Source organism: Cetorhinus maximus, chromosome 29, assembly GCF_964194155.1.
Source record: "Cetorhinus maximus chromosome 29, sCetMax3.hap1.1, whole genome shotgun sequence".
NCBI classification, from domain to species: Eukaryota; Metazoa; Chordata; class Chondrichthyes; order Lamniformes; family Cetorhinidae; genus Cetorhinus; species Cetorhinus maximus.
In genome coordinates this window covers 21,753,636-21,780,433 of record NC_135907.1, presented here as the reverse complement: position 1 = coordinate 21,780,433, position 26,798 = coordinate 21,753,636, and the positions used below count along the sequence as shown (strand labels likewise).

Below are 26,798 nucleotides of genomic sequence, written 5' to 3'. Positions count from 1 at the left end.
TTGTCCTTTTTCCGCCCTCCTCTCTTTGGCTTCCTTGAAGCCTATTACGTTCTGAAATATAATTAAAAACAGAAAATGCTGGAAATACTCAGCAGGTCAGGCAGCATTGGTGGGGAGATAAGCAGAGTTAATGTTCAAGGCCAATGATGTTTCATCAGAATGAGCAGGGTGGAGTATAAAAGTAGGAAAGTCTTGCTACAACTGTGCAGGTGACTGGTGAGACCACACCTAGGATATTATGTACAGTTTTGGTTGCTTTACATGAGGAGGGGCATGTTAGAAGTAGTTCAGAGCAGATTCACTTGGCTGATTCCTGGGATGTGGGGTTTGCCTTACAAAGGAATGTTGAGCAGGTCAGGCCTAGAAGAATGGCAGGTCATCTTATTGAAACGTATAAGGATTCTGAGGGGGCTTGACAGGATAGATGCTGAGAGGATGTTCCCCCTTGTGGGGGAATCTAGAACTAGGGGACACAGTTCAAAAATGGGAGGGGTCCCACTTAAGATGCAGATGAGGAGGAATTTCTTCTCTCCAAGCATTATTAATCTTTGGAATTCTCCACAGAGAGCAGTGGAGGCTGGGTCATGAATATATTCATGGCTGAGTTAGGCAGATTTTTGATCGACAAGGGAGTCAAGGTTATTGGGGGGGGCAGGCAGGAAAGTGGCATTAAGGCCACAGTCAGATCAGCCATGATCTTATTGAATGGCAGAACAGGCTCGAGGAGCCAAGGGGCCTAATCCCGCTCCTATTTCTTAGGCTCTTACGTTCCTAAGACCGACCCGCTGAGCATTTCCAGCATTTCCGGTGTTTATTTCGGATTTCCGGCACCCGCAGTGCTTTGATTTTGTTGGGGTAGCCGTCTCACCTGATTCTGCTGACGGCCACCTAATTCACTAGCCATGAAACCAGAGTCAGGGATTTTTCAGTCACCCATACACTGTGCTCTGAGCCCCCAGCACTGTGCTTCCCTTCCTTGGTTTTTTCTTGGTCCTTGGTAATTCTCTCCTCATCTTGTGCGACCTTTAGAAAAACCTGGCAATAATTCCTCGGTTTGGACCATTTTGAAGCCTCGGGCCAATATTACCCTGGATGCTGTGATTTAACTTTTTAGGCTGCTGCTGCTCTTTAAGCGTGAGCTGCCGGCATTTAAAGGGCCCTGTGCTAGTCCAGGGCAGCAGCCCCTCCACGTAATGGTGCTTCCTGTATTAATTGCCTTAATTGGTGAGAAGATCAATTAATCAGGTCAACTTGCTCAATTGGAAAATTAAGCTGCTCTCTCCATGAGCTTCCAATGATTCCAGTGGCAATTTTGCTGAGGTGGTTGGATCGGCCCTTATATATAAATCATCTTCAATTCTCAATACAATTCCCACTCTAATTCATTCCCAGATATCTATCATCCTATTTTTAAACCAACCTATCCCCTAATTAGATTCTAGTCTACAACTCTCCTTCAGATTATCATTATATTTTATATATATAAATATGTACAGGCATCCGAGTTGGATTGGATTTGGGCTGTAACCCTAGTCCAGGTAGCCATTATTTTTCAAACTATCAGCTGTAGCTCAGCGGGTAACTCTCTCACTTCTGGGTCAGGCAGTCATGGGTTCAGGTGCCCTCTCCAGGGACTTGAGCTCACAATCTAAGCTGCCGACCCCAGTGCTGCATGGTTGGAGGTGCCCTCCCCCCTGTGAGGGGTTAAACTGATGCCTTGTCTACCTCTTGAATGCATGTAAATCTGACCCTCAGCCCTATTTTGCAGGGGAGCTCCACTGGCGTCCTGGTTCATAGTTATCCCGCAACCAATGGGACGAGCCGGCTATTGCCACACTGCTGTTTGTGGGAGCTTGCTGTGCATGAACTGACTGCTGCCTTTCCTGCAACAGTCAATACCCTTCAGAAGCACTTCGTTGGCTGTAAAGTGCATTGGGATGTCCTGAGGTCATGAAAGGCACTAAATAAGTGCACGTCTTCTTGTTTTCCAGATGCATTGAGCCCCCTCAATTAGATTCCAAACTCCAACGCGATTTGGATGGAGAGTGAAGGGCCTTTGATTTTTGCAGTTAAACTCGAGCATGAATCACACTTGTACTGTAGGGTTTGGGCTGATGTTGAACAGGAGGATACCTTTTTCCCTGAGGCCCTATGGATTTAGCCTTGAGCTTGTTAGCATCTGCTGCTCAGGCCTAACTCAGTATCCAGGCTTTCTTCCTCTTCAGGTCCCTAGGCCCATTCTCGCTCTGCAGAAGGTTACAACAGTGAGTGACAATAGCAACACTTACTGTGCCTCAGTGGTCAGAGATTGAAACTGCCCTGAGTGTCTTAGAACAGAGAAGGGGGAAAATTAGGCAAGTTTCCCGATCCTGTTGGAAAGTGTGTATGTGAAGATGTCGGCTGAGGATAAGTGGGATTGGACAGTGACGCCTCCCACATCCGAACATCCTTCAAGGGCAAGGGCAAGGGGCTGGACCTGCTTGTGGATCTCACACAGATCACATCGATGCCCTCAGCCCTCAGAAAAAGAAGTCCCCTTATCAAGTTCCCCAGGAAACACGGCACGGTTGGAGAGGCGGGGAAATGATCTCAGCTGGTGAACGGAGGTTGAGGCACATCAGCAGGAGGGAGATGGTGGTGTAGTGCGTAGTGGTAAAGTCACTGGACCAGTAAACCAGAGGCCCAGGCTAATACTCTGGGGACATGGGTTCAAATCCCACCACAGCAATTGAATTCAATGAATAAATCTGGGATGTAAAGCGAGTCTCAGTGATGGTCACTCATGTCCTTATCTGTCAACCTTACCTGGTCTGGCCTACATGTGACTCCAGACCCACAGCAATGTGGTTGACTCTTAACTGCCCTCTGAAATGGCCTAGCAAGCCACTCAGTTCAAGGGCAATTAAGGATGGGCAGCTACACCCACATCCCATGAAAGAATAAAGAGTCTGGTGGAATGGGCTTAAGTAGCCTACTCTCCTGTCTGCAATCTGCTCCGCTGTTTGCTGTTCACACTTCCCTTGGGTGGGCTTCTCATCTCTGCTCTGCTGTCCCACCCACCCCCCATCTTCTCCTGAACTTGACCAGAGACCAGGAGGAAGTGGCATCTCTAAATCCTTGTCCTTCGCAATGCCCTCAGGAAATGATCATTCTCCAGCTGCTGTCATGCTTGTTGCTACATAGCAGCTACTGGACAGCGGTACTTGTTGCTGCATCCCTCCGTGTGTTAGAAATATTATGAAAAAGAGAGAAGGGCCTTATAATCCAGGGCATTTAAATTACACTCCATTTATTTTTCCCTTCACTCATCTCCATCAAGGCAGAGGTGAGATCTCATTGGGCATCTAGTTCCATTAGACAACACGTCCCCCTTCAATACCCCATCCTAGGGGCCCTTCTCTCCAGCAGGCAATTCAACTACCACAGGCATCGCAGTTTGATCGCACAAGTGGATTTACAGTGGGGGGGGAGGGGTGGGGGGGGGAGGGGGAGGAGGCTGCGGTGACGGGGGGAGGGGAAGGGGGGTGGTGGGGGGGGGAGGTTATTGATTGGACTGAGGAGCGGGCAGATCCTCCACTCTCCCTCTGAGAAACTCCTGTCTGCAAGTGGGATTAACCGAGGCCAGTTCCAGAGCCCTGGCTGGCCGCGTTTATTCAGCTCAGCGTAAAGCAGGGGCAATGAATCTGCAAAAAGCAACTTGAGTGGTTGTGACAGTCAGAGTGAGTAGATATATCCATCTTTTCATTTGAATTATTGATTTTTTTATTGTATTAATTTTAATATATGTTTAAAATTAACCCACTTAAATCCTTCCCCACTCTCGTTCCTACCAAGGCGTTAAAGCACCAGGGAGTCTAAATGAAGCCCCATATCCCATGTGGACCCTCTCTCTCTCTCTCCCTCTCTCTCTCATCCATTCCTGTAAATCAGGTACAAGTGGTTCAATTAATAAGCACTTGAACACGCTCCCATCCTACATTGTCTTATGGAAGGAGCTAAGCACAGAGAACGAGAAGGGGAGTCTCCGAGTCTGCGGATGTCTCGTCCACCATTGAGAGGGAGGGCTCCTATTGATAAAACAAGGCAACTTGTTCCTGAAGCAAAAATCCGTCCATAAAAACTGGTAACGGTGCCGAGTTACGTCATGAACAACCCTCTGCCGCAGAATTAGCAGAACTCGGGTAGCAGCTCCCAGAACCAGACAACAGCCACTAGATTTCAATTATGAGAAACCTTCTTCCCAGTCTCTTCCTGTGAGCCAGAACGAGAGGGAAAAGTATATTTGAGTGTGTGCGTGTTAAATATATATACATATATACATATATATATATATATCTATCTCAAGAAACAACACGCGACAGTTCAAGGACAAATGTGTATGCTCATGTCTACATTTCAGATAAAAAGGGGGCGATGAAATTATTCCTTGGGATTTTTTTCACACCAACCCACCCCCCCCCATGTGAGTGTGTGTGTGTTTGTGCGTGTGTGTGTGTGAGAGAGAGAGAGAGAGTGAGTGTGTGAGAGAGAGAGAGAGAGAGAGAGAAAGAAAAAAAAAACCCCAAATAGCCAGGAAAATCTTTTTTGTCACTTTCCAGTGAAACTGACGATTGCAACAGATCAAGGGAGCAACATTTGTGGTTGAAATCTTGCAGTTTAAGTGAGTACTCGCTCCTCTTCTGTTTTCTATATTAAAGACACTTTATGTGGTTTTTTTTAAAAATTTCTTTTAAATGTTTAAAAATGAGCTATTTTTTTGGTCATTGGTTGTGAACCTCGCCGCGGGTTAAGGCAGCAAATGCAAAATAAATAAATAAATACATAAATAAATAAATAAACAAACGGGTGAAAGTAAACGTTGGAATGAAATATTGTGCAATTGGCTAGGAGCAGGGATTTGTTCCCAATCTTTTTTTGCATTTTGCCTGTGGATGTGAGAATGTTGCCTCCCCTCCTCCTCCCCCACCCCCCCCGCCCCCAGGACGGCGAGCCATCAGGTCCTTTGATGTTGTTCTCCTTGAGCAATACCCATCGATCGGTGCCCCATCGAGATCCCGGGAGACAGTTTCTTTTCACGGGATTATAAACAGGATATTTCCCCTGCTTGTCACCTCTCTCAACCTTTAATAACGTGCCGGGTTCTGCTGGTGGAGGTACAGTGCGGCGAGACTGACTGGTTTCATTCGGTTATTCTTTTTGATTGTATTGCTGCTCATTTTTTTTTTAAAAAAAAAAGGATTTTTGTAAATGTATTTTGCAGACTAGGAGGCGGTTCGGTGTTTGCAAGGCACCGTCTAGGGAGACCTCCCCACCTTTCACCGCTTCTTCTTGTTTCCCGTCTGTTAACGTGACCGTCTGTAGCATTCATTACAAAAATGAGCAAACGCCAGGCTCTCTCTCCCCCCCGACTCTAAACTGCATGGCCAGCTCCTTGCAAAATTTACAGGCGCTGGATTTGAAAGCAAAGCAGTCCCATTCAGCAATATCGATTTAGCACCGAAGCGATTGAACCAAGCAACTGTCCTGTCTGTCTGGCTGTCTCTAATCTATTTGACTAGCCGTCTTTATCTGTCTGTCCATCTACCCTTCTCGGTGTCTGCCTCATTTACCTATTCATTTTTTCGGTCTGCGCCCCCTACAGAAGGGGGGAACTGCACCACCGCCACTGGTTGGAGGGTGTAACTGCAGCGTGACGGGTTTACATACAGCTTTCCTTATAAATGTGCACATGGGGAATTTGTATTTCTTGCTCCCTATCTCTGCTCATCTGTCTACCTTCCTCTTGCTCTGACATCGGCCTCTCTGTATCTGTAAACCCATTTCTCTTTCTCTCCACCTCACTCTGTAGCTGTCAATGCTTTACATGTAGAATGATGTTTGATTAGCATATAGACATGAGATATAGGGGAATGAAATGTTAGGAATGATAAAGGATTAATTTCAAGGAGGAATTTAAATAGACCATGAGAGCAAAGTTTATACCAACAGTTTGGGTCTTCAAATCCCCGGAGAAGACCCATTATATTCTTCACCCCACTCTTTTTAGAATAGATACAGTATAATTAATAATCAGCTCTACATTCAAGAATTAAATTATGATTGAGCAAGATTTCTTAGATGTAACACTCTCTCTAGTTATTTTGTCTGCATATATCCATATCACCTTAAAATGTCTTACATCTACTTCCTGTCATATTGCCATTACAAAGTCCTACGTCAACCTTTTTCATGGAAACTGCCAGGTAAACTTGTCAAAATATTACACCCTCCCATCACAGCGCCACCATTGATGGAAGGGTGTAATTATAGCGTGATGAGTTTACATAGATTTCCGTTATAAATATGGACATGGGAATTTGAAATAGCAATACCTATCTGTCTATCTATATAGATAGATAGACAGACAGACACACACATGGATAGATAGATAGATAGGTCAGAATGTATGCATTTGAAATAGGGATGAATTACAACTCTGGTCCAAGTCTTCCCCAGGCTTCAGCTCTGCTTGACCTGCAGGTCACACTTGGTCTTGATTCCATGTGTGTAGCACCACAGCATTGTATGTCTGCCTAGCCATCCTGCTAACTTTTCCTGTTATAAATTCTCATGTCCTCATTTATAATTAAACAGCCCTATGTTAGCACGTCACACTGTAGTCACACCCCCCCTCCTCCCCCCCAGCCACCAGAGATACAATTTCTGTTATAGGTGTAGACACAGGGATTTATAATGGAAGTATGGGAAATAAGGACGGAATGTATGGCTTTAAAATGGAGGCTGAGTTATGTTTGTACATCCTGGTCCAGTTTTCCTGGCCCTTTGGCTCAGCTTCACCAGATTTGGTCTTGATGCCTGGTGGACTGTCCAATAGCAATGAGTTATTGAGAATGGAGCGTGCGCTCTGCAAATCGATGGTGTTCCCGATCAGTAGATCTTCTTTGCCAAAGCGTAATCTGAAAAGCACAAGAGGTTAAACCTGATTAGATGGTACCTAACATGCAGCGATCTCCTAGACACATGCATTTGGTTGCTTTATGTTTAATGTATGTCTCTGCAAGGAGAGAGAGAGAGAGAGCTTAAGCAGAAACGAGGCAGATAGAGATATAAATACATCAGCATAACACATACACACGTGTAGGTGTGTATATATATATATATACACATATAAAATACACAAAAATATATATACATATATATACATACACAAATACATATACACATATATACACTAATGCACTAATGTATACACAGGCACACATACATGCCCTGATATATATATACACACACAAAATACAGATACTTATGCACACACAGGTATGCGCAGAGATACACACAATTTGTTTGTTCACAATTGTCCAAACGTACACACAGAGCCAGTCACTCTTGGAAATACAAACACACAGACACACACAGGCACAGGTACACATTCAGGAACAACTGCACACATTCGCTGACAAACAAACATATAGACATGGACACTAACACTCACAAATAGATGCTCACTGTCACATTCACACATATACATATATCGAAACATGTATTCACAGACTACCACACACACAGATACGCACATGGACACAAATACACACACACACACACTCACAGATATACATACTATAAAGACAGATACAGAGAAATACCTATACACGTCCAAATTTACACACCTACTGCCGTACAAACTAATCCACTCACTGATAGTCACTTACACGCCCATTCAGAGTCACACTCATGTGCCCAACACTTTGACAAACTCACCGGCGATCACACACTCAAATTCTCTTCCTTAGTTAATTGCGCTTGTATACAATTAAAGGCCGACACTTTTACAAACTGATGCATATACACACCTAACACACACACACACACACACACATTCAGGAACAATCAACACACACCTATTTAAAGAAACAATCTCACACACACACACGGAATTTCACAGCCGTTTACACACAGGCTCTCACTCCAATAGGTTTTACTGCCAGTCAGCAGGACACTGACTAAACATTGAGAAAACGCTGCAATCATTTCTGAAATCATTTCCGATAACCGTTTAGTTTAGGTGGTGTGGGGAGAGGAGTGTAGAAAAATGTTCCCAATTTATTTTTTGATTAAGGAGCAGGGAATACTTTAGTGTCCATTAAGTCCGCACCCCCCCACCCCACCCCCCACCAATATAAAAGAGTTCCGACATCTGAGAGATTCCAAAATATCATCTCTCCATATTTAAAATGGTCAAAATATGTATTACACTGACCTGTAAAACACAGAGCCGTTTCCACACAGAAAACTCAATGGACCAAACCTATTTTACACAGAAATCGGTCCTTGCCACAAAATGCTGGCTCATTAAAAAATATGTTTAGCTCAATAGGTCCTGATAGCTCAAAAGATTAAAAAATAATTTTGAAAAATAAAAGTCACAGTCCCGGTTGTGGATATTTAAAAAACATGTCCCCACGTATTTTAAACAAAGAATAAAACTCATTTTACAAAATGCCCCACTAAATCTTGGCAATACTAAGTTGACAAGACTAAGTCGTTGGAAATTAATACAAAACTAGCAGATTTTGTTTTTGCTGCAATGCTGTTCTGCTTGCAGGTTTAAAGTGCTGACACGGAATTAGCTCAATATGATTCCCGCTCTTGGTTCCAGTCCGTCTTTTCCTCGATATTGTATAAATAAATAAAAAACATGCAACGGCAGAAAAATAGATAAACTGATGTAAGGTGACAGAGAACCACCCCCCTCCCCTCTCTCTTCTCTCTGTCTCTCTCCAGCCCCCTGTCACTCACAACATTTCAGTTACAGTGCTTAAAGACTTCAAGGTTTGGAAACCTTTGCAATCTCTCATCTGTCACAAGGAGTGAATTTAAGACCCATCCTCTTTCTTTCTATCTATCTATCTATCTATCTATCTATCTATCTATCTATCTATCTATCTATCTATCTATCTATCTATCTATCTATCTATCTATCTATCTATCTATCTATCTATCTATCTATCTATCTATCTATCTATCTATCTATCTATCTATCTATCTATCTATCTATCTATCTATCTATCTATCTATCTATCTATCTATCTATCTATCTATCTATCTATCTATCTATCTATCTATCTATCTATCTATCTATCTATCTATATCTATATAGAGAGAGATAACCAGTCCGGATTTTGCTAATGCAAATACAGACAATTCTCCACTTTTGTAACAATCGAGATGTCTCTCACAAACACGACCTGACGAAATAAAAATAGATAAACTGATGTAAGGTGAGAGAGAACCATCACTCCCCCTCGCCTCTCTCTTTCTGTCTCTCTCCAGCCCCCTGTCACTCACAACATTTCAGTTACAGTGCTCAAAGACTTCAAGGTTTGGAAACCTTTGTAATCAAAGGTTTCCAAGGAGTGAATTTAAGACTCATCCTGTTTCTATCTATCTATCTATCTATCTATCTATCTATATATATATAGAGAGATAACCAGTCCGGATTTTGCTAATGCAAATACAGACAATTCTCCACTTTTGTAACAATCGAGATGTCTCTCACAAACACGACCTGACGAAATGAAATTCACCTTTCTTTCCCCGGTTTGTTGTTGCAGGTTTTCCAGGAGAAGAAGGCAAGAAGATCCACAACGAAACTTTTTGTAAAAACAAAAATCACTTTGGCATCCAGTCTCTGCATTTGGTAGACCATCGTTTTCCTCTCTCTTCTTCCCCCCCACCTCTCTCTTCCACCCCCCTCTCTCTCTCTCTCTCTCTCTCTCCGTGACTTCAATCTCTGTCTGCAGCAGAGATCCTCGTATCTACCAGCTCCCTCCAAAAGCCTCTCATTTTCAGCGAGGTAGAACAGAGTGAGAGAGAGACAGGGAGAGAGGGAGAGGGAGAGAGTGTGTGTGTGAAGGTTGTTCTTGGGGGGGGGGGGGTGGGGGGGGGAAGAGAGAGAGAGAGAGAAAACAATGACGAGGGGCACCTGACTCTATCTGCATCGTGATTCGAAGAGGGAACACGTGCTTTTTAAAGACCAGAAGGGGAAAAAAAAATCTGTTACCCAGGCAAAAATCCTTCCCATATGATCAGCTCAGTTTGCGTATCATCTTTCCGTGGGAGAAAGTCAGGGAACAAACCTTCTTCCAAGTCATGTTTGAAAGGAGATATGGGCAGGAACGAGGAGAGCGACAAGATTGTCATCAACGTTGGAGGCGTCAGGCATGAGACCTACAGAAGTACCCTGAAGACTTTACCTGGGACTAGGCTGTCCTGGCTGACGGAGCCGGACGCTTTTAGCAACTTTGACTACGACCCGAAGACGGACGAGTTCTTTTTTGATCGCCACCCCTCGGTCTTCGCCTACGTGTTGAACTATTACAGGACGGGCAAGCTCCACTGTCCGGCGGACGTGTGTGGACCTCTGTTTGAGGAAGAGCTCGCCTTCTGGGGCATCGACGAGACGGACGTGGAGGCATGCTGCTGGATGAATTACAGGCAGCACAGGGACGCCGAGGAGGCGCTGGACAGCTTCGAGACGCCGGAGGCGGACGACGAAGAGGACGGCGATCTCAAGAGGCTGTGTCTTCAGGAGGACTCGAACAGGAAACTGGGCTGGTGGAAGAGACTTCAGCCTAAAGTCTGGGCCCTGTTCGAGGACCCCTACTCGTCCAAAGCTGCCCGGGTAATGCTTATGCTGTTTTTTTTCTTTTTAAAAAGTGCGTTGGATTCAGGGGTCTGTGTGTGTTCCCACTTGCTTATGGTGAATGGTTCCCCTCTCCTGGTATCTGGTTCTCTGTGTGTGTGTGTTTGGGGAGGAGTGAAGATCTACAGCTGAGACAGAGGAAATAAGGAGAAGACTGAGCTAGAAAATGACCCAAAAAAGTGAGACCTCTAAGTGAGGGAGAGAGAGAGAGAGGGAGACCTGCCTATTCTGTGGATACAGTTTGTAATTACATCATTGATCCAGATTGGACTGAAAGTTTTTTATCCTTTGCATTTAGCCAGGGGGGAAAACAATTAAAATACACGTGCGGAGTTAAAAAAAGGACGAATTAAGAGCCGAGTGGAAAAGGAGAGGCAGATGAAGCAGAGAATGAAGAATGTGTGTGTAGGGACAAGAATGAATTAAAAACTTTTTTAAAAAAAAAAGCGGGGAAGGGAGAGGCGAACCATAACAGGAAGGGATGAAAAGGGGAGAGAGAGAGAGAGCAAAAAATCTGAATGGGGAAGGAATAAGATGGAGGTAGGAAATAATACGGAAAGCAAAATAGATCTGCAATTGCAGATGTGGAGATTTGTTTTATAAGGGACAAAAGACGCATTTAAATGCCGCCGCGGGCCGGCAGGGGGCAGGACTGCGCTGTTGCAGAATGGGAGGTTGCGGCAAGAATTTAGCAGTGGTAGCAATTCTGCCGATTAATTATCACAGCGCCAGCAGTTTTGTGGCTGTACTGAGCGAGAGGGAGCAGGTTTCCACATCCTACAAACCAGTAATGCAGAGAGAGAAAGAGAGAGAGGAAACTGCAATCATTTCCCCCCCCCTGCAGCACGAAATGAGGCATCTCGTTCACTGAACTTCCAATCCCATTGCAATTCCAATAGGTGCATTACTACAGCCCCTGTTTAACACCTCCAACAGTTACTGACAGGTACAGGTTTAACGCAAAGGGTTAAATCACCATTGTTGGCCGCATCAAGATACGAGATGAGGCTCTTTTCTTTCGAAAAAGGGAAGACTGAGGAGTGACCCGCTGGAGGTATTTAAAATTGAGAAGGTTTCAGTAGGTTTTACGTAGAGAACGTAGCCAAACAGAGCAAAACAGAGCATAACAGAGCCAAACAGAGCCAAACAAAGGAAGGCAGAGACAAACAGAACCAGACAGAACAAAACAGAGTGAAACAGAGCAAAATAGAGCCAGTTCCTACTTGTGCTCGAGGTGTCAGCTGTGGCTCAGTTCAAAGCACCCTCGCCTTTGAATCAGAGGGTTGTGGGTTCATGTCCCACTCCCAGAAACCAAGAACTGTGATTGTACTCGAAAGAGTTGCAATCTGTGACTGTTGATAACTCGAAAGAGTTTCCCGGAAACCAAGAACTGTGATTGTACTCGAAAGAGTTGCAATCTGTGACTGTTGATAACTCGAAAGAGTTTCCCGGAAACCAAGAACTGTGATTGTACTCGAAAGAGTTACAATCTGTGACTGTTGGTAACTCGAAGGAGTTTCCTACTTGTGGTTGTGACACCAACACTGTGGGGTGGGGGGTGGGGGGGAATGTTAGGTTAGTCATGAATAAATCCATGGAGAATTCAGGAGAAACTTCATGAGGCAGAGAGTGGTGAGAATGTGAAACTCGCTACCACAGGGGGGTGATTGAGGCAAATAACATCGCTGCACTTCAGGGTGTACACGTGAGGGGAGAGAGGAATAGAAAATTATTTTAATGGGATGAGATGAAGTCGGGTGGGAGGAGGTTGGTGTGAAGCATATCAACGCTGGCTTTGGGCAGTGGTCTGTTTCTGTACTCTAGAAGTTTTCTGTAATTATACATGTTGAAAGAGTGGACTGTCAGTATAGTGTGGAGACCAGGGCAGTGTGGTTGAACATGTTTAAGGAACGTGTGACTTGCTGTTTCTGAGATCTGTTGAGGTGCAGTATGTATTTCTAAAGGTAATACCTCTCATCAGGCCCCAGTCATTCAGACCGAGACACAGTCCTTAAAAGCGTAAGATATTTCCACCCATTCGCCCTCCCCCACCACCCCCCCGTTCCCCTAAATTAAAGGCCTAGTTCAGGGGTGGGTTTGTAACCTGTCACGTGGTTCTGTTCACAACAAAAACAAAAACACCTGGAAAAACTCAGCAGGTCTGACAGCATCTGCAGAGAGAGAAACACAGTTAACGTTTCGAGTCCGTATGACTCTTCACCAGAACTAAGGAAAAATAGAAGAGAGGTGAACTATAAGCTGGTTTAAGGGGGGGTTGGGACAAGTAGAGCTGGATAGAGGGCCAGTGATAGGTGGAGATAACCAAAAGATGTCACAGACAAAAGGACAAAGAGGTGTTGAAGGTGGTGATATTATCTAAATAAAGGTACAGGTAGCCCTAGTGGGGGTGGGGTGGGGGGAAGGGATCGAAATAGGCTAAAAGGCAAAGATAAAACAATGGATGGAAATACATTAGTTCAAATACACCTGTTCTGTTGATCTCTCTTGCCGCTGATAGTCTCTCATACTGACAGTGCTGCCTTAAGAGAGACATTAAACCTGGAAAAAAGCAGGTATTTTTTTAAACAAGTGTGGAGAATGAGAAACTTGTTACTATTCTGGAACATGAAGAATTAGATGCTAAACACAAGAAGGACCAACCACCTCCTGTGAGGTTGTGCTTGTTAAAAGGCCGATAGCACATTTCCCGAAGCCCCAAAGCAGTTTGGGGGGGTGGTCAGTGAAGTGCTTTTTGAGGTGTTGCAATGGAGGAAAGGCGTCCGCGAGATCCCCACAAACAACACATGTGATCATGACCAGATTGTTTACTTTCTGGCAATGTCGATATGGGGGGGATTAAATATTGGCCAGGATATGGGGGGATAATTCCCCTGCTCTGCTTCAAAATAACGCGACAGGGGTCCACCTGAGAGTTGGTGGGGGGGGTCTCAGTTTAACATTTCACCTGAGAGACAGCACCTCAGGAAGTGCAGCACTCCCTCAGCACTGGCGCTGAAGTTTCAGTTTAGATTGCTGGTCCAAGTGCCTCGAGTGGGTTTTGAACCACCAACTCGGCGAGGGATAGTGTTAGTCACCCGAGCCACAACTTCCACCATCAGGAGGAGGGTGTGCAATTTAGCCTCGGGCTACACCCGCCTGGTTTACTGTGGTGGAGTTGCTCCAAGTGCCGGGGAAATTGGACATCAGAAATGTGTTTAGTTACAGCTCCGCTCTGGCATCTTCCGTTAAGAAAGTGAGTGTCAAACCTCAGGGCTGAATTCAAGCGACCTTTCCTCACTCGTTCCAAAAGAAAGTGTCACATAATCGGTTGGATCCAACGCCAAAAATGAGATGGGACTTTAACAGTGGCCTTCGCCCCCGCTGTCCTGTCCTGTCCTGGGTGATATTTATCCCTCAACCAACATCACTTAAAAAAAAAACATGATTTGGTTATTGTTATTTTGTTGTTTTTGGGGAGCTTTGCTGTGTACGATTTGGCTTCCATGTTTTTTACATGTCATTTCTAAAGTAATTAATTGGCCTTCAGGTACTGTGGAATATCCTGAGGTCAAAGGTGTTATGTAAATGAAAGTCTTTCTTAAATCAGTTGAGAAGAAACTCTCTTACATCACACTCCCTCTAGCTCGGATAACTATTGTGTTAGCTATGAGAGGAGCCCTCAGCACAGCTGAATGGCTTTTTTTTTTGTCTGCTAGGAATCCAGTACAGAAATTCTCTCTCTCTCTCTCTCTCTTTCTCTTCGACAAACACAGCGACTTGTAAAACTACAACATCATCGACCACGTGAATCCATAACATCCTCCGCTTCCAGCCTCCTCCCTCCCGGAGCTCAGCCTCCAAAGCTTCATCGAGAAATAAATCATTCAGGCTGATAATGTGTGGGTGGGAGTTATTCAGGGAACGGAATGCTATTTGGCTTGTGACCCTGTGCTGCAGCATCACTGTTGTCTCGTCCCCCTGAGATCAGCCTATATCCTCTGATCGTCACACCTCTTACAGTCCTCATCCTCCGAGATCACAGCAGTTTGACCAGCCAGTGTTAGAAAATTAAGCCTGCCTTCCCCAGGCACAAGCCCACAAATATTGGGTGTATTCTAGGAAATAATAATCTCTGTGCATATCATAAAGAGGAAATAATGGAGATTAGTATTCTTATGTGTATGATGAGCATGCATTATATTCTCGGGAGTTTGGAAGAATTAGAGGTGATCTCACTGAAACGTATGCGATTCTGAGGGGGCTTGACAGGGTAGATGCTAAGAGGCTGTGTCCCCCCCCCTGGCTGGAGAATCCAGGACACGGGGGTCACAGTCTCCGGATTAAAGGGCCAACCGTTTTGGACTGAGAGGAGGAGAAATACCTCCACTCAGAGGGTTGTGAATCTCTGGAATTCACGGCCCCTGAGGCTGTGGATGCTCAATTGTAGAGTATTTTGCAAGCTGAGTGAAATATGTTTTGCGGCCTCAGATGGAATCGAGGGATACGGGAATGGGGTAGTTGAGCCCTGGTCAACCAAGATCTTATTGGATGGTAGAGCAAGCTCGAGGGGCCGAATGGCCTACTAAGAGCTACCATCTGACGTGGTAAATGCGGGCTCACTCTTAAGTTTTAAGAATAAATTGGATAGATACATGGATGGGAGAGGTCTGGAGGGTTATGGACTAGGTGCAGGTCAATGGGACTAGCGGAATAATATTTCGGCACAGACTAGAAGGGCCGAATGGCCTGTTTTCTGTGCTGTAGTGTTCTATGGTTCTATTTCTTTAAAAAAGCAGCCCTGTGAACATTATAAGGAATAGCAGCCATAGTGTATGTCATATGAGGTAGTAGCCCCTACAATAGGAAGTGTTGTGGGTATATAGAGAATAACAGCCTAAGTATACATTATAGACTGTATATAATATTATAGACTGTAAAGTATATAACAACTGTGTGTATGAGAAAATCACTGCGTGATCTAGAGAAGAGTGGCCTCTTTGAATATTAGAGATTCTGTATATTGTAGGGGATATAAGTCCCTGTGTATATTAATGACTATCACAGTCCTTGTGCATATTATAAGGAATAACAGCCCTTGAGTATATTATAAGGAATCACGGTGTACATGGAAACTATAAGACACAGTGGCTATTCTAGGAAATAGTATTCCCTGTGCATATTTTAGAGAACAGCAGTCTTTAAGTATAATATGAAGAATAAGTACTTTGGTGTACTTTATGGGACATAGCATACCCATGGGTATTATAAGGAATAGCAGTATGAGTATATTTTACAGGATCCTTGCCATTATAAAGTAAAGGCTTAGAGTATAAAAGAAAGGAAGATTTACTAAACCTTTATAACATGTTGTTAAGGCCCCAGTTGGAATATTGTGGCTAATTTTGGGCAGCACCCTTTAGGAAGGAACTCAGAGTTCAGGAGAGAAGGGGCAGAGAAGATTTACCGGAGTGGTACCAGGGATGAGCAACTTCAGTTATGTGGAGAGACTGGAGAAGCTGCGGTTGTTCTCCTAAGAGCAGAGGAGGTCAAGGAAATTTGTTGGAGTTGTTTAAAAGAAATAGGAGCAGGAGTAGGCCTTGAGCCTGCTCTGCCATTCGATAAGATCATGGCTGATCTGATTGTGGCTCAACTCCACTTTCCTGCCTGTCCCCCATAGCCCTTGACTCATTTTTACAAACCAGTGAGAATAGGGCCAACCTGCTCAACCTTTCCTCATAAGACAACCCCTTCATCCCAGGAATCAGCCCTAGTGAACCTTCTCTGAACAGCTTCCAATGTAAGTATGTCCCCGGTTATACAAGGGGACCAAACCTGGCTGCAGTATTCTAGATGCGGTCTCACAAATTCCCTGTATAGTGGTAGCAAAATTTCCTACTTTTATGAGTCAATCCCCTTACAATAAATGCCAACATTCCATTTGCCTTTCTAATTACTTGCTGTACCTGCATGCTAGCTTTTTGTGTTTTATGAAAAAGGACACCCAGAGCCCTTTTGTACTGCTGCATTATTAAGACTCTCACCATTTAAATAATATTTTGCTTTGCTATTCTTCCTACCAAAGTGAACAACCTCACATGATTCCACATAATACTGCACCTGGCATATTTTTTGCCCACTCATTTAACCTCCCTTTATCCCTTTGCAGACTCTTTGTGCCCTTCACACAACTTGCTTTCCCACTTACCTTTGTATCATCAGCAAATTTGGCTACAATACAGTTGGTCCTTCCATCTAAGCCATTAATATAGATCGTAAATGTTTTTTTTTCATTCATGGAATGTGGGTTTCGCTGGCTAGACCAGCACTTATTGCCCACCTCTAGTTGCCCTTGAGCAGGTGGTGGTGAGCTGCCTTCTTGAACCTCTGCAGCCCATGCGGTGTGGGTACACCCACAGTGCTGTTGGGAGGGAGTTCCAGGATTTTGACCCAGCGACATTAAAAGAATGGCAATATATTTCCAAGTCAGGATGGTGAGTGACTTGGAGGGGAACTTATAGGTGGTGGTTTTCCTATCTATCTGCTGCCCTTGTCCTTCTAGATGCTAGTGGTCATGGTTTTGGAAGGTGCTGTGGAAGGAGCCTTGGTGAATAGTTGAGGCCCCAGCACTGATTCCTGCAGCACTCCACTCATTACAGTTTGCCAACCTGAAAGTGACCTATTTACCTCAACTCTCTATTTTTTGTTATTTAACCAATCCTCAATCTCTGCTAATATAATACCCCTAACAGCATAAGTTCTTATCTTGTGCATAACCTTTTATGTGGTATCTTATTGAATACCTTTTGTAAATCAAAGTACACTACATCTACTGGTTCCCCTTTATCCACTCTGCTTGTTACATTCTCAAAGAACTCTAATTAATAAATTTGTCTTACACAATATCCCTTTCATACAATCAAGCAGAGTTGACATTGTTTTATTATGATCTTCTAAATGTCCTGCTGTTAACCCTTTTATGATGGATTCCAGCATTTTTCCAATATTAAAAATGTTGGGCTAACTGGTCTGTATTTTCCTGCTTTCTTCTCCCTCCATTCCCAAATAGGGGTGTCATGTTTGCCGTTTTCCAGCCAGCTGGGGCCTTTTCAGAAGCTAGAGAATTTTGGAAGGTTAAAATCAATCTCTGCAGCCACTTATTTAAAGACACTAGGATGCATGCCATCAGGTCCAGGGACTTGTCAGCCTTTAGCCCCATTAGTTTGCTAAACACTTTTTCTCTAGTGATGATTGTTTTAAGTTCCTCCCTCCCTTTGTTCCCTGATTTTCTACTATTATTGGGATGCTGTTTGTTCGTTCAAAAGACGCTGCTTGTTAATTCCCCAGTCTCATCCGCGAAAGGACCAATGTACTATTCAGCTACTCTCCCCCTTTTCATAGACTTGCGGAAGTCCTTATTGTCTGTTTATATTTTCCTTGCTAGTTTACCCTCACAATCAATTATCTCCCTCTTATTTCTTTTTAAGTCATCCTTTGCTGGTTTCTAAAATTTTCCATGCTCATGGGTTACCGCTAATCTTTGCAAAATTTTATGCTTTTTCTTTAAACTTGATTCCATTCTTACCATCCTTGGTCAACCATAGATGGTCCATCTGTCTTGCAGAGTCTTTTTTTTTCTCAATGGAATATGCCTTTGTTGAGATATCTCCTTAAATGTCTGCCACTGATTCTCTACTGTCTTACCTTTTAATTTATTTCCCCAGTTCATTCTAGTCTACTACATCTTTATTCCCTTGTAATTGCCTTTATTTTGAGTTTAAAACTCTACTTTCAGACCCAAGTTTCTCACCCTCAAACCGATTGTGAAAGTCTATCATGTTATGGTCACCCTTCCCTAGGGAATCCTTTACTATGGGGTCATTAATTAATCCTGTCTCATTATACATTACCAGATAAAATAGCCTGTTTCCTGGTTGGTCCTACAACACATTGTCCTAAGAAACTATCCCTATGAACTTGTCTTCAAAGCTACCTTTGCTCTTTTGATTTGTCCAGTCCATATGAAGATTAAAGTTGCCCACAATTATGCAGTTCCTTTCTTACAAGCCCCCATGATTTCTTGATTTATATTTCATTCTACAGTGTAGCTACTGTTAAGGACCTATAAACCACTCCCACCAGTGACTTCCTTCCTTTGCTGTCTCTTATCTCCACCCAGACTGATTCTACATCTTGATCTTCCGAGCCAAGATCATATCTCAGTACTGTACTGATTTCATCCTTTATTAACAGAGCTACCCCACCTCCTTTTCCTTCCTACCTATTCTTCCAAAATGTCAAATACCCCTGAATATTCAGTTCCCAACCTTGGTCACCTTGCAACCATGTTTCTCTAATGACTATCAGATCATATCCGTTTATTTATATTTGTGGTATCCACTCATCTATTTGTTATAAATGCTGCGTGCATTCAGATGAAAAAGACTTTAATTCTGGATTTTTACAATTTTTCCCTACTCTGACCCTATTTGTTGATGCACTCTTAAGTTTTTATGTTCTTTCCCTTCCTGTCTCACTCTGGTTATCAATACCCATATCGCTATCCTACACTATTGCCTTGGCCTTCCTCTGCAACATTCTAAATTTCCCCTCACTTCAACTACCAGCCCCCCTCCCTCACCCCACCCCACCAGATCTTGTACCATTTAGATTAAAACCCTCTCTACAGCCCTAGTTATACAACTCACCAAGATACTGGTCCCAGTGCAGTTCAAGTGAAGCCAATCCCAACAGTAAGCTCCATCTTTCCCCAATGCTGGTGCCAATGACGCATGAATTGTTGCCCATTCCTCCCACGCCAACCTTTGAGCCACGCATTCAACTCTCTGATCTTATTTACCCGAAGCCAATTTGCTTGTTGCTCAGGATGTAATCCAGAGGTTATTACCTGTGTGGTCCTGCTGTTTGGTTTAGCCCCTAGCTGTTCATATTCCCTCAGCACGCTCCCTCTTAGCCCTACGTAGGTTGCTGGTGCCTAATGTGGAGCATAGCAACTGGATCCTCCCCCTCCTACCTCGAGTTCTTTTCCAGCCCAGAGGATTTGTTCTTAACCCTGGCACCGGGCAGGCAATGTAGGGAAAGAAGGGATTTGATAAGGGGAAGAAATGCTGCCAGTGGCAGAAGCATCAGAAGCCAGAAGGCACAGAAAAGAACCAGAGGGGCATTGAGGACAAAGAATGTGTGCAGTGAGAGATGATGACCTGGCATGTGCTGCATGAAAGGGCTGGTGGTAACTCTGATAAGGCAATTGGATAAATCCTTCAAAACAAAATCCTTGGGAAGGGAGCAGGAGAGTGGGACTAATTGTATAGCTCTTTCAAAGAGCTGGTACAGGCATGATGGGCTGAATGGCCCTCTTCTGTGCTGTACCATGCTGTGGTTCCATGTCCCTGTTGTGGCATCTGTGTGTATTGTAGAATACTAACATTTATTTATGCGAAAATATGGACAATGACAGTCAGGTAAGGACCTCCTGGCTCCCCAGCCTGTCCCACATCACATGAATCACAATATAGACACGATACCATTCTAAAATCGCCCTGAAGCGTGTTGCAGAATCACAGAATTGTTATGGTGCAGAAGGAGGCCATTCGGTCCACCATATCTGTACAAGCTCTCCGAGTGAGCATTATGACTTAGTGCCATTCTTTTGCCTTTTCCCTGTAACCCTGCACATTGTTTCTCTTTAAATAATCATCTAATGCCCTTTCGAATGCTTTGTTTGAACCTGCCTCCACCACACTTCCAGGCAGCGCCTTCCAGACCCGAACCACTCACTGTGAAAGTTTTTTCTCACATCGCATTTGCTTCTTTTGCAAATCACTTTAAATCTGTGCCCCCTCGTTCTCGATCGTTTTACGATCAGGAACAGCTTCTCTTCTTCTACTCTGTTCAGCCCCCTCGTGATTTTGAACACCTCTATCAAACTTCCTCTTAACCTTCTCCTCTCCAAGGAAAACAGTCCCAACTTCTCCAATCTATCTTCATAGCTGAAGTTTCTCATCACTGCAACCATTTTTGTAAACCTCTTCTGCACTCTCTCCAATGCGTTCACATCCTTCCTAAAGTGTGGCACCCAGAACTGTACACAATACTCCAGCTGAGGTCTAACTAGTGTCCTGTAGATGTGGAGTACTGCAAACAATTCTGGTTGCCATATTATAAAAAGGAGGAGATGGCGGTGTAGTGGTAATTTCACTGGGCTAATAATTCAGAGACCCAGACTAATACTCCAGGGAACATGGGTTCAAATCCCACCACAGTAGCCAGTGGAACTTAAATTCAATATATAAAGTTAGTCTCAGTGATAATGGTGACCATGACAACTATCATCGATTGTTGTAAAAAACCCACCTGGTTTTCACTAATGTCCTGAGAGAGCCAATAAAAAACCCAGGCCAGTTTGAGGGGAAGGGAAATTTCTCTCCAACATATCTAAGTAGTTGATACTAGTTTGAGAAATCACTCTAGCCCTGAATTTTTTGCAGTATCCAGTTTTTACACAGGAGTACGTAGAATATCTGGCACAGAAACAGGCCATTCAGCCCAACCACTGGTTTTTATGCTCCTCTCATTCTTCCTCTTCTAACTCTATCACCGAAACCCTCTATTCCCTTCTCCTTATGTGTTTATCTAACTTCCCCTTGAAAGCATCAATATTATTCGCCTAAACTACACCTTGTGGTAGTGAGTTTCACTTCCTCTCTCCCTCTGGGTAAAGAAGTTTCTCTTGAATTCCTATCGGATTTCTTGGTGACAATCTTACATTGCTGGTCTCTAGCGTTGCTGTTCCCCACAAGAGGAAACATTCTCTCTGTATCCACTCGATCAAAGCCTTTCAGAATTTTAAGGACTTCTATTAGATCACCCCTTGGCCTCTTCCTTTAAGGGAAAAGAGACCCAGCCTGTTCATCCTTTCCTGATAGGCATAACTTCGCAGTTTTGGTATTACCTTTGTAAGTCTCTTTAGCACCCTCTCCAGTGTCTCTATTTCCTTTTCTTATATTTATTCTTTCATGGGATGTCAGTGTCATTGGCAAGGCCAGCATTTGTTGCCCATCCCTAAATGCCCTTGAACTGAATAACTTGCTAGGCCATTTCAGAGGGTGGTTAAGAGTCAACCCCATTGCTGTGGGTCTGGAGTTACATGTAGGCAAGACCAGGAAGTGATGGAAGATTTCCTTCCCTAAAGGGCACACAGTGATGATAGTTGTCATGGTCACCATTATTACTGAGACTAGATTTATATTCCAGATTTATTAATTGAATTTAAATTCCACAGTCTGCCATGGTGGGATTTGAACCCACGCCCCTCGGACCGTTAGTCTGGGCCTCTGAATTATTAGCCCAGTGACATTACCGCTATGCCACCATTCTGTAACTACACTAACTGCCTTGAGTTAAACACCTCAACTGCATTGCCCCCTGTCCTTTCCTCCTGAACAATGTTATCAAGCACAGTGCCAGCCAATTGGGCTTCCACACCTTCTCCCTGCTTTTGAACTTCCCATTCTTCTTGTTTCAACCCACGAGCCTGTGATTTTGTTATTACACAATCTGGAAACAATCCAGGATGCTCTCTCTGCAACACCTCTGTTGAAAACACTTCTGCAGGCTGATCAACCACCATAAGTATCAGTCACATCTGTGACCTAGTTACCCAGAATAAACTGAACCCCTGCAATGGGAAATTTTTGCACAACCCCAATAATCACTTTGCCTGTTTCCCCCTTACTCTTTAAATGTTCCTTCCATGATGGAATAGCTTTAGCATCTCCATGAACCCCACTTATTATCACCTGCTCCTGCAATACTCCCTCTGAACAACAAATATCGCTATCCCACAACATCAAGGATTGACGAGTCCCTGTGTCTCTTAAAAGGTTAACATATTTACTCCACCCTATACACATGGAAAGACTTCCCTGTCACATACAAAATCTGTAAACATTTCTGCAACCTGCTCCTCAGAATTCTCTTGGGTAAATTGTGAACACATTCCCACTGCTTTACCCATCATTGATTCTTCCTGTTTTACTTGTACACAAACCACTGATTTTTCCTGTGCCTGAACCTCAGAACACACAGCACTTTTACTTCCAGAGCTTTCCTGTACCCCAATAATCCCAACAGGCAATTTCCAACACACTGACTCCGTGTGTCCAGCTTTATTACAATGAAAACACCTCAATTTTTGAATGTCAGTTCTACCTTTGCACCTTCCTGTTTATTCTGAAAAAAAGCTCCCTGTGAATTTCCACCTACTCCTCTTCCCCGAGTACCCACCTTCCTTTCACCTTCCCACTCTCTATCCTTCTTCGATTTAAAAGGGTGACGATAAAAAGGCTTAGCTCTATGAACCGATTCGTAATCATCAGCTATCTCTGCTGCTTGTCTTACTGTTTCAAACCCCCGTTCCTCCACATGAGTTCTCATTGCCGAAGGAATTGAATCTTTAAATTCTTCCAAAAGAATTACCTCTCTAAGAGCTGCATATATCATCTCTATCTTTAACGCCTGCATCCACCAGTCAAAATTACTTTGTTTTACTCTCTCAAACTCAATATAAGTTTGCCCAGGCTGTTTTCTCATATTCCTAAATTTCTGCCTGTATACCTCAGGAACCAACTCATATGCACTCAGAATAACCTTTTTTTTACCACATCATAATTCACCGACATTTCTGCTGACAATGAAGCATAAACCTCATGTGCTGTACCCAGCAACCTAGACTGTAACCAGAATGTCCAGTTTTCCTGCAGCCATTTTATCTGTTTAGCTATCTTCTCAAATGAAATAAAGAACGCTTCAACATCTCTTTCCTCAAACTTTGAAAGAGCTTGTACAAATTTAAACATCTCCCCACTGGGTTCTGATTTGGATATAAGTCCTTCCTCACCTCCTGGTGTCTCTTTGTTAACTGCCAGCATTTTAAGCTGGAATTCTCTGTCTCTCTCCTTTTCTCTTTCCTGCCTTTCTGCCTGTTCTCTTTGAAATACCCTTTCTCTTTCTTTTCTTTTTCTGCTGCCCCTACCTCATGTTTATCCATTTGCAACTGAATTTGAGCCCATTCCAATGAACTACCCCTTGGAGAACTCAGTCTCTCAGGTATTCCTTCCAATTTCAAATGCTGTGCTATACCTTCAGAATCGCAGAATCTCACAGTGCAGAAGAGGCCCTTCGGCCCATCGAGTCTGCATTAACATGTGAGAAACACCTGACCTACCTACCTAATCCCATTTACCAGCACTTGGCCCATAGCCTTGAATGTTATGATGTGCCAAGTGCTCATCCAGGTACTTTTTAAAGGATGTAAGGCAACCCGCCTCCACCACCCTCCCAGGCAGTGCATTCCAGACCGTCACCACCCTCTGGGTAAAAATGTTTTTCCTCACATCCCCACTAAACCTCCTGCCCCTCACCTTGAACTTATGGCCCCTTGTGAATGACTCTTCAACTAAGGGGAACAGCTGCTCCCTATCCACCCTGTCCATGCCCCTCATAATCTTGTACACCTCGATCAGGTCATCCCTCAGTCTTCTCTACTCCAACAAAAACAACCCAAGTCTATCCAACCTCTCTTCATAACTGAAACGTTTCATCCCAGGCAACATCCTGGTGAATCTCCTCTGCACCCCCTCCAGTGCAATCACATCCTTCCTATAATGTGGTGAACAGAACTGCACACAGTACTCCAGCTGTGGCCTCACCCCAACCCCAACATGACCTCCCTACTTTTGTAATCTATGCCTTGATTGATAAAGGCAAGTCCCATATGCCTTTTTCACCACCCCACTAACATGCCCCTCCGCCTTCAGAGATCTATGGACACACATGCCAAGGTCCCTTTGTTCCTCAGAACTTCCTAGTGTCATGCCGTTCATTGAATACTTTCTTGTCAAATTACTCCTTCCAAAGTGTATTACCTCACACTTTGCAGGGTTAAATTCCATCTGCCACTTATCTGCCCATTTGACCATCCCGTCTATATCTTCCTGTAGCCCAAGATTCAATTATATCACATTTCCTTACCCTTGCAGGTAACCCTAATTGTAACTTATCTGCCAATTCCATTAACTCAGTTTTATTTACCTTTTGTAAACCAGCCAAAGTTATAACTTCAAATCCCAGGCAAGTCTTAGCAACTGCCAAAGCCATATTGCAGTCTCACCAAAAAAAACCTCACAGCAATTCCTGAATTCAAAATGCTTCTTGTACTTATGACCTTAAGATTCACCGACTCCAAACCAATCCAGGAATTTCAAATATATCCCGCAATGAGCCCCTGATTTTGTTATGGCACTGCGGATGGTAAATGCTGAGCTGTTCAAATCCCAGAGGGAAACTCGAAACAACAGCCACAACTATTTTACAATTATTATTTATTTTGAGACGTGTGCCTTGAATTCAGTAGTAATAAGACCACCGAGTCTTATAGGTTTCCTACAAAACTAAATTAAACCTTTATTAATTAAAAAATGATTTTAAGCACATGCACTGTTCGTAAATCACTACTATGATAACTCCCAGCTCCCCTAGCTAATCTAATTCCCAGTAACACCTCTGTTAAGGCGACAGTAAAACACATAGATTTAAAAGACCCAGGCAAAGTAATACAATATCCTGAACAGTCGAATTCAAAGTGAGTTCTCTTCACTTCAGTTCATGAAGACAGCAACCTAAGGCTTAGAGGCTGGATACTTTTCACACTTGTTAGATCTAAGCATCTCTTACACGTAACCTTATCTCCTTTATACAGGTTTCTCCCTTTTTGATGTAAATCTCATTGTCCCAATATGTCTTTTCAATTCTACTTTTCTAATAATAAAAATCCTTCATAGTACCAATTTTATCAGTAAGCTTTGGGAAAAATAAACACACTGGGCAGAATTTTGCTCTTGATGGGTGGGCGGGCTCGATCGACTCGGCGGCAGGCGGGCAGCCGATTGCCACCACCGAAATGGGCCCCGCCGCCATTTTAAGTGGGCGGGCCAATTAAGGCCCACCCAGCGTGATGCCCAACGGGAAGCGCTATGCGCTTCCTGTGTGGGTGGGGGAGGTGGTTCTCCAAATGCAAAGTGCTGCCTCAGGGAGATCGCTGAAAGGCTGGCAAATATAAAAAATAGAACAATAAAAAATTCATTAACATGTCCCCCTCATGTGAAAATGTCACACGAGATGGGACATGTTAACCAAATAAACAAAAACTTTATTAAGCATTTTTTAAACCGCTATCAAACCTCATCCCGCCACTGGATGAGGTTTGTAAAAAAAGTCACCTACCTACCCGTCTGCCCATTGGGCCCGTGTGCCGAGCCGAAGTTCGCACGGGCCCCTCAAAATCATCGACGATTGGCAAGTTAAGGGCCTTAACAAGGCCTTTAATTAATGGAGGGCGCACGTCCTGCTGCATAGTGCGCCCGCCCACCGAAATATCTAGATCCCGCGCGCTGACGTCGGGACGCACAACATTTTAAGCTCTGGCATGCGGGCTCCGCCACCTGCACGCCAGCCAGAAGATTCTGCCCACTGTTTGGCTTCTTCTGGCTAAGTGTAACATTTCACCACCTCTCTTGAAATTCAAATTACTCCGGTCGATCTAAAAAGGCTAATTTTCCCTTTACACCTCCCATTCTAAAACTTCAGGCATGTTTATCTACTTAACATTTCAAACCCAGCCTGTCTTCTGATACATCAAAGCATTCAGACCAGCTGCCTTTAATTCAATTAAGTGCCACACATACACACACACGTACACAATTCCTACCTTATAATAAATTGCAATAACGTTTTGAAAATTATTATATTTTTCTGACACACATGAAATAGTAAATAGTCATGGAAAGATCAGCGATATTATAGGAATGATACCCTGATATGTCCCTGTATAACACAGCAACAGTGTCCTGTCCGGCCTCCCACATTCTACCCTTTGTAATTTTGAGTTCATCCAAAGATCTGTTAGACCACATCTGGAGTATTGTGTACAGTATTGGTGTTCTTATTTAAGGAAAGACGTAATTGCATTAGAAGCAGTTCAGAGAAGGTTTACTGGATTAATCACCAAGATAAAAGCAAA

The 26,798-nt window shown here is 43.7% G+C and overlaps 1 protein-coding gene across 1 annotated transcript in view; it reads left to right on the top strand.

Annotated features, from left to right (window-relative positions):
- Nucleotides 1-10,081: 10,081 nt before the first annotated feature.
- LOC144669420 (voltage-gated potassium channel KCNC1-like) overlaps nucleotides 10,082-26,798 on the top strand; it is a 66,021-nt gene continuing 49,304 nt past the window's right edge. The window contains exon 1 of the mRNA XM_078531834.1: nucleotides 10,082-10,681. Within this exon, the coding sequence (XP_078387960.1) occupies nucleotides 10,082-10,681 (600 nt within the window). The remainder of the gene's footprint in view (nucleotides 10,682-26,798) is intronic.